Source organism: Malaclemys terrapin, chromosome 16 (genome assembly GCF_027887155.1).
Source record: "Malaclemys terrapin pileata isolate rMalTer1 chromosome 16, rMalTer1.hap1, whole genome shotgun sequence".
In the NCBI taxonomy this organism is placed as follows: domain Eukaryota; kingdom Metazoa; phylum Chordata; order Testudines; family Emydidae; genus Malaclemys; species Malaclemys terrapin.
Window position 1 is genome coordinate 10,015,001 of NC_071520.1, and position 14,132 is coordinate 10,029,132.

The 14,132-nt window shown below is 49.1% G+C and overlaps 1 protein-coding gene, 1 long non-coding RNA gene and 1 pseudogene across 2 annotated transcripts in view; 1 reads left to right on the top strand and 2 right to left on the bottom strand.

Annotated features, from left to right (window-relative positions):
• LOC128824598 (uncharacterized) overlaps positions 1-2,997 on the bottom strand; it is an 8,615-nt gene extending 5,618 nt beyond the window's left edge. The window contains exon 1 of the long non-coding RNA XR_008442511.1: positions 2,812-2,997. This is a non-coding gene — a long non-coding RNA (uncharacterized LOC128824598). The remainder of the gene's footprint in view (positions 1-2,811) is intronic.
• Positions 1-14,132, top strand: part of SRRM4 (serine/arginine repetitive matrix 4) — a 141,633-nt gene that overhangs the window by 90,008 nt on the left and 37,493 nt on the right. The window contains exon 2 of the mRNA XM_054006277.1: positions 8,004-8,150. Coding sequence (XP_053862252.1) covers positions 8,004-8,150 — 147 coding nt within the window. The remainder of the gene's footprint in view (positions 1-8,003; positions 8,151-14,132) is intronic.
• On the bottom strand, positions 6,120-7,067 carry LOC128824596 (homeobox protein NANOG-like; annotated as a pseudogene).

The window sequence follows — 14,132 nt, forward strand, 5'->3', positions numbered from 1 at the left end:
GGGGTGGGCGCTTTAAAAGTTCTTGGTACCGAATAGTAGTTCTTTTGGTTTGGGGTTTAGTATGCAAAAGACTTTCTCTGCCAGCTGGTGAGAACTTCACAGCCAGCTGCATTTTTGAACTGAAACTACAGCAATTGATTGTGTGTCTGTGACGGGGTTGGCACTCACCACCTGGCGCCTCCTACTGGTTGTTTTGGGAATTAGCTTGTCCAGTGGAGCGCCCCCTCCTGGTGGTGACCTGTCCATCATCTCGCCCTCAGTTGGCATGTCCGGACCCGCGTTGCTCCCAAGCTCACGGCGTCCTCTTCGAGCCACTGCCTTCCGGCAGTGCCCCTTAGTCCATCCTCGCCCCCTTCCGGGGTGGGATCAATCAGCTGCCTCTCTGCGACCTGGCCGATGTGGCCAACTGCACCCTTAATGTCACTCCCCTCTTGGCAGGGGATTGGTGCAGCTCTAGATGGCCACTCCGTTGGCAGGTACAAGGCAAGGGGGAAAGGGGTAGGGACCCAAGCCCGCCCACTACTCTGGGTCCCAACCCAGGGATCCTCTAGTGGCAGCCATCCTGCCCTCCTTCTCTTCCTCCATCTGTCTGTCCACATCCCTGGGCCGCTTCCCCTTCGGCCCCTCGCATCGGCTACGCCCTTCCCTTCAGGGCCTGCAGTCTGACATACTCTAGGCTGGAGTTACCCTCTGCTCCCCCGGGCCTGCCCAGCACTGCGCTGTCCCAGGTGCTAGTCTCCCAGCCTGAAGACAGACCTTCCCCTGTCAAAGGCCTGGGACAGACTGCCTGCTCCTGTCCTGAGCAGCCATCTTATAGGGCTGAGCCTGGCCCTGATTGGTTCCCTCCAATCTGGGCCCTGATTGGCTCCCTGTCTGTGCAGGCCCACTGGCCTGCTACAGCTCAAATTCAGGGAGTGGGGCAGCCGCCCCACTACAGTGTCCTTTTAGGATGCTCTGTGTAGAAGCCAGTTGGGATAGATTTGAAAGACTCTGTTTTTGGCAGTATTGATAAGGTACCTTCACCTCCGCCATTCTTCTTGATTCCACTCCTCCTGTGCACACACGCAAGCGTGTCGTTAAAATGTATGCCATGTTCTGAGTTCAGCCGCAGTTCAGTGGGGTCAGACTAAATCGGGGAGCGTAAAGGCTGGCTGTGACTCCAGTTGGGAATGCACAGCTAAGGCAGTGGTGAGGAGCTGTCAGTTCACAAAGCAACGCAGCTCAGGAGAGTGGCAGGGGTGGGAAGGGAAAGTCATGACCTATGGTCAGTTATGGTTATGTCAAATGTAAATTGTGAAATTCCAGGTTGTTGACAGGCCCCAAGAACTGTCTGACTGTGTCTTGTCTGAATCCAAGATTTCATTAAGGAGCCGAGACACGCAGGAGCTATTTATATTGACACAGCAAAATATTTGCTTTTTCCCTTGTTTTGTTTCTTACCTGGCAGGACTGTGGCAAGCCATGTTCCCTGCTCTTGCCCACCCAGGGCCCAAGCAGCAGCCACCTCTCTTGATTAAGCAGGTATTAGAAACACTGAATTGCCCAAGCCAATTGGGCGAGCAATGAGCTGTGGGTCATCCGCTCACCCTTGATTTTTACTGGCATCCTGCTGCCTGGGGCAGCCTCCTGCCCTGGCTTAGAAGAATGATTGTTCTTTGATCACCTGATGGCAGAGAACGGTGCATCAGTTTACAGCAGGTTAACTTGCATGTAAACGGACTAGGGGCTGAATTTTTCCATGTGCAGCTTGGTTACATGCAGGAGAACTTCCTCTTGTATCAATTGTCCTGAAGTACTAGGAATTGGGAGGAGGAGACATGTAAATATTTCATCAACTGATCATTCTTTCTGTAATAATTAATGCTACCCACCGGGTGCTGTCTTGAAAGCCCCAGCGCTGAAATCTTCTAATTCGTATTGTGCAGGGATGGCACTGGACAGTGGCAGTGCAAGCTTCCCGAACCTTTCTCATCTCCAGCTGCAGATCCCATCTTTGCTTCCATTGGCTGCTTGGTCTGTCTGCTGACAGTCCGCCAGGCCACTGATCATTGCCTACTGCCCTATGGCTTTTGGTAACGCGTCCATTATCCTTATGCATATTACCCATTAACATCCGCCCTGCCCCCATGGTGTGAGGCGCTGAACAGACACACAAGAAAGGCCACGGTCTCGACAAGGTAGATGATTAATGTAAGAAAAATGCCAACAGGTGCTTAGTTGCTGTCTTGCTGTGTGGAGTGGCTCACGACCATGAGCGCCTGCCTCAGGGCAGAGTGTCACAGACAGCACAGACCGCCCCCTCCCCCCCCCCCCCCCCCAGACGGTGTGGTCTAGGCCTAGATTTCCCCAAGCCAATAACAAATGGGAATTCCTGGATCACTGTAACAGTCTTATCATGGAGCCTCAGGCAGTCCCCTTAGGCCATGTCTTTACTACCACTTTTGTCTGCAAAACTTATGCTGCACCCCCCTGAGCAAAAACACCCCCCTGAGAGTCCTAAGTTTCACCAGCGGTATGTCCGTGGCAGAGCTTCTCTTGCTGACATAGCCACCGCCCCTTGTTGGGGATGGCTTCATTATATCGAGGGGAGAGTTCTCCTGTCGGCATAGCGTGGCTACACGAGAGATCTTACAGCAGCGCAGCTGCATCGGTACGGCTGTGCCACTGTAATTTCTCTAGTGTAGACATGGCCGTAGCTTTTCCAGTTTACCTTGCCACCCAGACAAACTGGGCTTAGTGATAAATGGGCACTCGCACCAAAAATCACACCACATTCAGGCTGCTTCCAGTCTCAAGAGACCAGTCACTTACCCCCAGATCAATCCGTACCCTGGATCTTACACCAAAGACAACACCGGGAGCCAGTCCTGTAATAAATTGTCTAGAGGTTCATTAACTAGGAAAACAGAATAAGAGAATTATTTTCAGGTCAATGCAAGCAAACATACACACACCAATGAGTTACCATCTAAATGCTCTAGCCTCTGTTTGCCAGATGCTGGGAATGAGCGACAAGGGATGGATCACCTGTACTGTTCATTCCCTCTGGGGCACCTGGCACTGGCCGCTGTCGGAAGACAGGATACTGGGCTAGATGGACCTTTGGTCTCACCCAGTAGGGCCATTCTTATGTTCTTAAATCCTAAGAGTGACAGAATTGTAGTGATCTGTCAATTCCAAGTGTCTTTCAGGACAGACCCAGCAAGCAGCCCCCAGGGATCCCTGGCTTCAGTTTAGAGTCTCTGACCATTCCGAGTTCAAACAGCCAAAAAGACACAGTTTCTTCTAGTCAGGGATTTTTATCCCTTCCCCCAGAGTTCAAGATGATGGGACAAGTTCATGTGCATGTCTCCTCTCCATGGGTGGGGGTGGGGGTGAGGAGTAATGCAATCAACAAAGTCTTTTGTCCTCTGATATTATTACCCAGTGGTTTGTCTGGTGTCTGTTGCCCTTTTGTTGGGGAGGAGATAACACTTGCTGCGTAATGCTTCACTCCTGACTGGGGGGTTTACAATTCCAGAGCAAACACTTAATACTTAAATCTATATAATGGGCTATAGATATAAGTGAGATTCATGCATGCAGCATTTCATAGAGTCTAAATGCATTATTGTAAGATTAATACCTGTTTTGAGCAAAACTAACATCCAGGTGACCTGGTCTGGTCTCCAGCTATGAGGCTGTCAGTTCTTAGCTCATGCCTGCAGCCTGGGCAAGAGCTGGCATCTGGCCTATCAGCATCACTGTTACATTTTCTATTGTCACTGAATTGCCCCCAACCATCCCTCCACCCGCACCTCGTCCCGGTGCCCCAGCCAGCCTGCTACTCTACTGCCACCTCAAGGGCTGACCCAAAGCCCCTTGAAACTGATGGGAAAGCTCATAACTTCAAGGGGACTTGGTGTCCTCTTGCACCTTGTTCAACTCCCCTCTCCCCCCAGCAAGACAGCTCTGCAGAACAAGAGTGGCCCCTTCCTGGAAGGTTAAACGGAAGCGTTTGCCTGGAATGAGGAGTTGACGCTGATGGCATTTTAGCAATATTAGTCCATCGCTGGTGCTCATGGTAGGACCACGGCCTGGACTCTCCCTTTCCTGCCCCCTCCCCTCGCTGCTTGTGTCCTGCTTCATTCGGGGAGTCTCTTTGGGTCTGTCAGGACTGGGGGACTGTGCTGGCCACACTGCTGCCCTCAGACATGCCAGCTGGGTAGGGAAGAGGGGGTGCCAGCCAAGCCTCCGGAGTGGGAACACCAGGTAGTGCAGTATGGCAGGTTGGCCAGCAGAGCTTGGAACCAGGAGCAACTGGAGTGAGAGTGCACAGCCCGCCTGCTGGGATCACGGTCCCATTGCTGAGGGGTTTGGTGGCTACTGCATTAGTGTGTGTTGTTGTTTGGACCTGCTTTTCCCTTCTCCTGCCGGCTGTTTTCCTTCCTGTTTCTCCTGTTAAACGAGCCGTCGCCAAGCTGCAGTCTCCTGGCCTCGGTCTCTAAATGCTTGTGGCAGTTCTTGCGTGAAAGCAGATGGAAACGTGTCTGCGTCACGCTGGAGCCAGACTTCAGACAAGTGTTTTTTTGAGGCTCGTTTGAACGTTGATTGTTTCCTGTGACACACAAGCGACTGGGAACAGAATTCTCTCCACCTCAGCCCCGCGTGGCTTTAATGGGAGGTGACAGTGTCCTGAGAGCTGTGTGTAATCCCAGAGCCGTCTCCTCCCATTCTGCTAGCTGCTATTTCTCCATCCAGAGCTTTAGGTGGGTGGGGTGGAAGCTCCCTCTGAAGGGCGGGTAGAGGGGCAGCCATCTCCAGGCTGGGAATGGGCTTCCCAGTAGTTCCTACTGCTTCTCCTACAGCAGCTTCTCTGTGGCTGGTGCCCTGTGCTGCCCACCCACCTCGGTGACTGGTGCCCTGTCCCATCCCCTCCCCACCTTTGCGCCTGACGCACATACGCCTGGCTCAGGTGTCTCCAGCAGGACCCATGGTGGCTGGAAGGCTGGACTTTGCTGGGCCCAGGAGTCATAGAATCATAGAATATCAGGGTTGGAAGAGACCTCAGGAGGTCATCTAGTCCAACCCCCTGCTCAAAGCAGGACCAATTTCCAACTAAATCACCCCAGCCAGGGCTTTGTCAAGCCTGACCTTAAAAACTCTAAGGAAGGAGATTCCACCACCTCCCTAGGTAACCCATTCCAGTGCTTCACCACCCTCCTAGTGAAAAAGTTTTTTTCCTAATATCCAACCTAAACCTCCCCTACTGCAACTTGAGACCATTACACCTTGTTCTGTCATCTGGTACCACTGAGAACAGTCTAGATCCATCCTCTTTGGAACCCCCTTTCAGGTAGTTGAAAGCAGCTATCAAATCCCCCCTCATTCTTCTCTTCTGCAGACTAAACAATCCCAGTTCCCTCAGCCTCTCCTCATAAGCCATGTGCTCCAGCCTCTAATCATTTTTGTTGCTCTCCACTGGACTCTTTCCAATTTTTCCACATCCTTCTTGTAGTGTGGGGCCCAAAACTGGACACAGTACTCCAGATGAGACCTCCCCAATGTCGAATAGAGGGGAATGATCACGTCCCTCGATCTGCTGGCAATGCCCCTACTTATACAGACTTATACAGCCCAAAATGCCGTTAGCCTTCTTGGCAACAAGGGCACACTGTCAACTCATATCCAGCTTCTCGTCCACTGTAACCCCTAGGTCCTTTTCTGCAGAACTGCTGCCTAGCCATTCGGTCCCTAGTCTGTAGTAGTGCATGGGATTCTTCCATCCTCAGTGCAGGACTCTGCACTTGTCCTTGTTGAACCTCATCAGATTTCTTTTGGCCCAGTCCTCTAATTTGTCTAGGTCCCTCTGTATCCTATCCCTACCCTCCAGCGTATCTACCTCTCCCTCCTGTTTAGTGTCCTCTGCAAACTTCAGAGTAGCAGCCGTGTTAGTCTGTATCCGCAAAAAGAACAGGAGTACTTGTGGCACCTTAGAGACTAACAAATTTATTTGAGCATCTGCATGAGAGTTTGGGTGGGTGTGAGTGAGCCCATGTGTCTGAATGCAAGATAGGGACAGAATTGTGTAATTACCCCAAGTAGGAGACAGCGTGAGAGATGCAGGGAAAGGAAGAGATTCAGTAACAATTGCTTTGGGCCCTCTGCATTAACCCTGCTTAGGGGTGGTACAGATGGTGGCCAGCAATGCCCGGAAAATGTGCCACAGTGGCTAAGGCATGGTGGAAGCTATACCATCTCCTGTCTTTGTGCCACTGTATTCCATGGTCCCAGGGAAGCCATGATAAGTCTACTTTGTGCTGGGCAATGAATCCCACTGTCTGTTGGACGCTACAGGTGGCCCCACCTTTGCCGAAGGACCACCCCATCCCCCCGCCATTGGCTATGAATGCGTATGGGTTCTGCCCTGTTGAGTAGTTTTGATGGGGGTTGCCCACAACTTAGATGTTTCCAGCTGAGCGGATTGGATAGCTCTGGTGGAATTTGGGGTGCACTTCCAGGTACCTGCTGGGCTGGAACCCGGTCTGCGTGAGGCACTGAGCCCACTCCAAGCACAGGTTGTACTTCTGGCATCTCTTCAACTTCATCCTTCAGTTCTGGAACCAGGTCTTAACCTGCTTGTAAGTGAGCCCCAGAACTGCAGCCAGTTCCCGGATCTGTTGGGGGCTGAGGTATTTCTGGCTCTGGAACCGCTGGTGCAGGGTTTGCAGCTGCTCCTTGGAGAAGGCTGTACGGATCTTGGCCTTCTTCATCCCTCCCTCTCTTTCCTTCCCATTCTTCTGAGGCTTGGACACAGGCTGGGGGGATGAGGATTCTGTCTGGGGGCTGGGGGCCAAATCTGGTGTGAAGTGGCTGAAATTCTCAGAGCTGGAGGAAGCAGGGGAGAGATCTGAGTTCTGGCTTTCCTCCACCGGAAATCGAGCATCACCAGCTGCTTCTATTCCCCTTCCTGGGCATGACAGAGCACATTCTGTACCCCCTGCTGAGTTCCAGTAAAACTCCCTGTAGCCCATGCCAGTCCCACTTGGGTAAGGCTGGTAAGGGGGCCCAGACAAGTGAGCACTCATGTGGGTTTGGTTTGAAGGGGTGTTCCTCCCCCACCTCCCAATAGACAGCACCTCACTCAAGGGCTGGAGCTCAGCACCTAAGCAGGGTTAATGCAGCGGGCCCAAAGCAATTGTTACTGAATCTCTTCCTTTCCCTGCATCTCTCACGCTGTCTCCTACATGGGGTAATTGCACAACTCTGTCCCTATCTTACATTCAGACACATGGGCTCACTCACACCCACCCAAACTCTCATGCAGATGCTCAGATAAATGTGTTAGTCTCTAAGGTGCCACAAGGACTCCGGTTCTATCTGCAAACTTGAGTCCAACCTGTGCCTTGGTAGCTGGCCTGATGTTATGTGCTGCCGTGGCTGCTCCTTCCCCTCCGGGTCCTGTTCTCACCTCTGTGAGATACTGTGGGGGTGAAAAACAAGGGGGGGGACAGAAACCTAGATCTACCCCTCCCCAGCATTTCCATTGCAGGGGCGCTAGCCCCCTCCACCACCCAGTTCCGCCACCTCGGGCTCTAGGTGCATATGAATCTCTACAAACCACCAACCACCCAGAGCCCATATCAGCCTCTTTCCCACCGAGCTCCCCTTTCAACTCACCTCCCTGACAGAGCTTGGGAGCAGGGGCCTCCCGTTCTGGCCTGAAAGCCAGTGGATGACTCTTGGCAACTCTCTTCATCTCTCTGGGCCTCAGTTCCCCATCTGTTATATGGGGAACTTCCTTCCTTTCGCTCACCCTCTGCCTCACCACTTCGCCTGCAAGCCCTTTGGGGTCGGGTCTGTCTCCCTGTTTGTTTGAACAGCGCCAAGCACCGGGGGACTCTGGTCTCGGGTGGAGCATCTGAGCACTAGCGTAACACACACATTAACGGTTGTACTCCTTCAGACCAGGTGACCTCCGGTAGAACCGCCCCTCATTGCTGTTTCTCTGATCTGTTGCCCAGCAGCGAGACGCCGAGCTGCCTGTCGTGCCCAACGGAGGAGAGACGTTTGGAAAAGCCGAGCGGAACCGCAGCTCAGGAGGCCTCCAGCACCAATGGCTGTGTGAAAGGAAAGGACAGCAGACAGTACGCCCACCACAGATCCCGCAGGTAAGGTCCCAGCCGCTGAGGCCCTTCCTGGGAGCAGTGGCTAAAGCAGTGGGGTGAGGTTTTGTGTGTGTGTGGGGTGGGTGTACATAGCCATCTTCCTAACCCCTCTGCAGGATTCCCGCAATCTCCATTGAGTCTCCTGTGAGAGTCTACGACAGTCGAGTCGCTCCATTAACTCATCCGGCAGAGCTCCCCTTCCCCCCGCTTCTGAGGTACAGGCACTTATTAGCTCAGTTCCACTAATGCATACAGGCCCGATGCGGTGCCACCCCCAGGAGCTTCAGTCTTCCCCTTGTGGCAGCAGGGTTTCTGCAGCGCCACCTACACTCGCTACACTGCCCCTCCGCCCCCAGGACGCTGCAGCAGCCACGGGCCCTCTCTTCCAAAATGGCTGCCTGCAGGGGCACTTGAGTGAATGTGCATCCACGCAGTGGATGGCCACCATTTCAAATTCTTAGAATAGGGTGGCCACACCCATGGGTCTGGCCTGAGCCCTCCCTGCCTCCCACCCACACAGGGCCAGGCTGACGTCCCCCACATGGGTCTGGCCCCAGCCTCCCCATCATGTCCCCCACATGCGGGGCTGCCCGAGGCCACCCTTGCCAGCCCATGCGCGGGGCCACCTGAGGCCCCCTCTTCCTGCTGCGTGCGGGGCAAGTCAGCCGGCCCGACACACTCTCCCTAGCCCTCCCTCCAGCACCGGGCTGGTGTAGCCACTTGTTCCCCCCCACACACCGCACGTTCCTCCATGCCCCACTAGGAGTCCCAGCCCACTTTTTGGGCTAAACTGTGCATTTGTCCAGTTTGCTCTTGCCAACGCAAACAGGACACATGCACAGTTTTGCCCGAAAAGACAGGACGGCCGGGACATATGATCACCTTAGCTTAGAAGGGGTTTGAAGGCAGGCCACCTGCCAGCATCCCAGTACTCTGCTGTGAATGATGGAGGTGCTAGCCATGGAGACTCCCCATAAGAGATTCCCTTCTGCCCATGCCTAGACCATAGACCAACAGCACAGGGCTTGTTAGGGCAGAGGTTCTTTATCAATTCTTCCTTAACTTGTGGTGGCTTGAAAGGGGAAAAATGAATCAAAAGTTTATAAATGATGTGAACAGCCTTTCCAAGCCCTGCCTGTTAAATTATCTTTGGGATTAAAGCCGATGCGTTTGGTTAAAGCTGCTAGAGACACACACAGAGAGAGAGAAAGCACATTTCATATCTTCAGATTTCAAGCTAACCAGCGCAATAATCTGAAGTGTATTTTTAATTAGACTTTGATGACAATCAGAGAGAAACAATTCAAGTCAGATGAACTCAGGGAGAAAGTTTCTACATCAGAGACAAAAGAAGTTATCTGCAGAAACTAGGAAGGGCTCTACAAGAATCTGCATGGGGTTGAGGGGACGAGGTTAAAGGTTCATTCTCCTGTCACTCCCTAGGCCATGGAGGTGCCGGAACTGAAAAACTGGATAAGCTGTCAAGAGGCAGTGGAAAGGGCTGAGAACTGAGCCGTCGCATTTTCAGAGGGGCTGAGCAGTCACAGCTCCTACTGAAATAAATTAGGTCGTGAATATACATGAAAGATCATGGAAGCAGATTGGATGAGTGTTTAATTAAAACCCTGGACTGGGGGCTTAGGGGATCTGGGATCAATTCCCAACTCTGCTACAGACTCGTTGGGTGACCTTGGGCAAGTCACTTAATCTTTCTGGGCCTTAGTCCCTAATCAGTAAAATGGGAATAGAAATACTTCTCTCTCCTATCTAGTTAGGCTGTAAGTTCCTTGGGGCACTATATATTTCTCACTATATATCTACAATGGGGCTGTAATCTCAGCTGAGGTCCCTACGTGGTTAGCAGATGCCTGGTGCTTAGTGTGGTATCAGGATGCTGGGAAAATAGCATAAAGCAAGAGTAAAATTGGAAGGATTATATTGTCTACCCTCCATCAGAATGTGTTGTTAGTCTAGACTTGGCTTGCTAATTTTTTAGTAGTTTAGGCCTATACTGTACCATATTTACACATGTTGAGTGGTATTTAATTGTGCAATTAGAACCACCGAAATAAACACTACTATTATTATTATTATTTATATCTCAGTGCCTGGAGCCCCATTAAAGATCACAAACACATGGTGAGAGGCAGACCCTAACGTGAAAAACTTTTAATCTAAACAGAAAAGAAAGGGTGAGGAAGAGAGGGGCATTATCCCCATTTTACAGATGGGGAACTGAGGCCCAGAGAGTTTAAGGCCAGATCTTCAAAGGTAGTAAGGTGGCTTGAGATTTAGACACCTAAGAACATAATAACGGCTGTACTGAGTTAGACCAATGGTCCATCCAGCCCAGTATCCTGTCTTCTGACAGTGGCCAATGCCAGGTGCTTTAGAGTGAATGAACAGAACAGGTCAGGTAATCATCAAGTGATCAATTCCCTGTCGCCCATTCCCAGCTTCTGACAAAGAGAGGCTAGGGATACTTCAGAGCATGGTTTTGCATCCCTGCCCATCCTAGCTAATAGCCATTGCTGGACCTATTCTCCATGAACTTATCTAGTTCTTTTTTGAACCCTGTTATAACCTTCACAACATCCTCTGGCAAAGAATTCCACAGGTTGACTATACATTATGTAAAGATATACTTCCTTTTGTTTGTTTTAAACCTGCTGCCTATTAATTTCATTTGTTGACCCCTTGTTCTTGTGTTATGAGAAGGAGTAAATAACACTTCCCTATTTACTTTCTCCACACCACTCATGATTTTATAGACCTCTATCATATCCCCCATTAGTCATCTCTTTTCCAAGCTGAAAAGTCCCAGTCTTATTAATCTCTCTTCATATGGAATCTCTTCCATACCCCTAATCATTTTTGTTGCCCTTTTCTGTACCCTTTCCAATTCCAATATATCTTTTTTGAGACGGGACAACCAGATCTGCACTCATTATTCAAGATGTGGGCGCATCATGGATTTATATAGAGGAATATGATATTTTCTGTTTTATTATCAATCCCTTTCCTAATGATTCCCAACATTCTGTTAGCTTTTTTTAATGCTGTTGCACATTGAGTGAATGTTTTCAGAAAACGATCCACAATGACTCCAAGATCTTTCTTGAGCAGTAACAGCTAACTTAGACCCCATCATTTTATATGTATAGTTGGGATTATGTTTTCCAATGTGCATTACTTTGCATTTATCAACCTTGAATTTCATCTGCCATTTTGTTGCCCAGTCACCCAGTTTTATGAGATTCCTTTGTAACTCTTCCCAGTCTACTTTGGACTTAACTATTTTGAGTAGTTTTGTATCATCTGCAAATTTTGCCACCTCACTGTTTACTCCTTTTTTCCAGATAATTTATGAATATGTTGAACAGTAGTGATTCCAGTACAGACCCCTGTGGGACACCACTATTTACCTCTCTCCATTCTGAAAACTGACCATTTATTCCTATCCTTGGTTTCCTATCTTTTAACCAGTTACCCACCCATGACAGGACCTTCCCTCTTATCTCATGACAGCTTACTTTGTTTAAGAGCCTTTAGTGAGGGACCTTGTCAAAGGCTTTTTGAAAATCTAAGTACACTGGATCTCCTTGTCCACATGCTTGTTGACTCCCTCAAAGATTTCTAGTAGATTGTTGAGACGTGATTTTCCTTTACAAAAACCATGTTGACTGTTCCCCAACAAATCATGTTCATCTGTGTGTCTGATCATTCTGTTCTTTACTATAGTTTCAACCAATTTGCCAGGTACTGAAGTCGAACTTACTGGCCTGTAATTGCTGGGATCACCTCTGAACCCTTTTTAAAAAACTGGCATCACATTAGCTATCCTCCAGTCATCTGGTACAGAAGCTGATTTAAATGATAGGTTACAGACTGTACCACAATTAATAGTTCTGCAATTTCACATTTGAGTTCCTTCAGAACTCTTGGGTGAATACCATCTGGTCCTGGTGACTGATTACTGTTTCATTTACCAATTTGTTCCAAAACCTCCTCTAATGACACCTCAGTCTGGGACAGTTCCTCAGATCTGTCACCTAAAAAGAATGGCTCAGGTTTGGGAATCTCCCTCACATCCTCAGCCGTGAAGACTGATGCAAAGAATTCATTTAGTTTCTCTACCATGGCCCTATCGTCCTTGAGTGCTCCTTTAGCATCTCGATCGTCCAGTGGCCCCACCGGTTGTTTAACAGCCTTCCTGCTTCTGATGTACTTAAAACATTTTTTGCTGTTACTTTTTGAGTCTTTGGCTAGCTGTTCTTCACATTCTTTTTTTGCCTTCCTAATTATACTTCCTTACACCGAGATACCTTTGAGACTCTGGACCTGATTGACTTGCCCACGGTCACCCAGGCACAGCCGGGAATTGAACACAGATCTCTCGAGGCACGGGGCTGTGCCTTCCTTCCTGTTGTGGACTAGAGTGCGCCTCAGTCGTGAGTAAGGGTGGCAGACGCTGGCCCCCTTGCAGCGGTGATAGTCTGGCTCCAGGTAGCTATGTAACTAGAAGATTGCTGCTCTCCTGATGCTGGCCAGAGGAATATATTTGTGATGGGACCTGTTTCTCCATGTTAAAATGAACTAGTGAGCAGATAACTCGGGGGGCCAGAGAGGGAGGGGCATTCTGCTTGCTACACATTTACCACCTGAGCCCTGGCAATGAAGGAGAGTTTCTTTACACATTCCAAAAATACTTTGCTGTTCAGTTATTCACGGCTCATGAGGAAAACATTAGCATCACGGTTAGTTTTGTAGGGCTATAAAAAAAAAGTGTATTAAAAACACTAAACAATTGGCTTTTTATGGTAGCGTCATTTGGTAGTAATTCAAGCCCTAGATAAGACCGAGTCTACCCTGGGCCCTGTAAAATGCAGCGAAAGCCCTGAATGTAAATCAGTGACAGCTGCAGAACAGCTCCTCCCCCTCCCTCTGCAGCCTTGTCATTCTAAATATCTTCATGCTCTGATGATTTCCATGTATCAAGACTTGTCCTTTCTCTAGCTCCTATTCCAGTCTAGTCTGGTTCTGCATCTGAGGATCTCAAAGCACTTTCCAAATAGTAACTAAGTCTCACAACATCCCTTTGGCACAGGTGTCATCTCTCATTTTACAAATGGGGAAACTGAGGCACAGAAGCATGCAAGCCAATGTAGCCACTAATTTTGGAGGCCTCAATTTTAGGGTTCCCAAACTGCGACACTCTCCCTCCTGCAAGTCCAATTGACCTCCGGGGATGCTCAGCACTTCTGAAAATCTGCCCCCTGCCGTGTGGAATTTCCAGAAGTGCTCAGGGTTGGCTTAGCTGTTTGCCAATCACCAGTAAGCACATTTGAAAATCCCACTCCATGTGACTGGAACAAGGTGTCACTGGGGGTCAGTGACAGAGCCAGGAATACAACCCAGGAAACCTGTCTCATTATCACTAGCTTTACTCACTAGACGGCACTTCCTCCCTTCCTAAGAATGTTTGGTTTGCTTAACGGATAACCACAAATTAACTGTCATCGTTTAAACTAAGTGCCCCAAATTCATTTAACTACAGTATTTGCATTTAATTTAAACATAATGAGATTATGTGCTGTATGTTCCAAAATGTAAAAAAAAAAATACCCAGGAAAATATTTTTCTGAGGTTTAACAACTGTGTAAGACAGATATATCTCATTATACTACCATAACACCTCAATAAATACGTTTTTGTAGTCAGCTGCTGTTTAACATACATTAACTCTTATTAAATTTAGAGAAATTTATCTGGTTGCCATAATTATTGTATGCGAATTAAATGCCAATTAATTATTTAAAACATATTTACCAAGGGTAACAAAACTTATAAATCTGTTATGGAGCTGTTAACCTCAATAAATATTTTTAAAATAATCAACTGGCATGTGAGTAACATACAGTAACTATCTCATTATATATATATGTTAAATCCTGAGAGGAGACAGTTAATTTAAAGCATGACCAA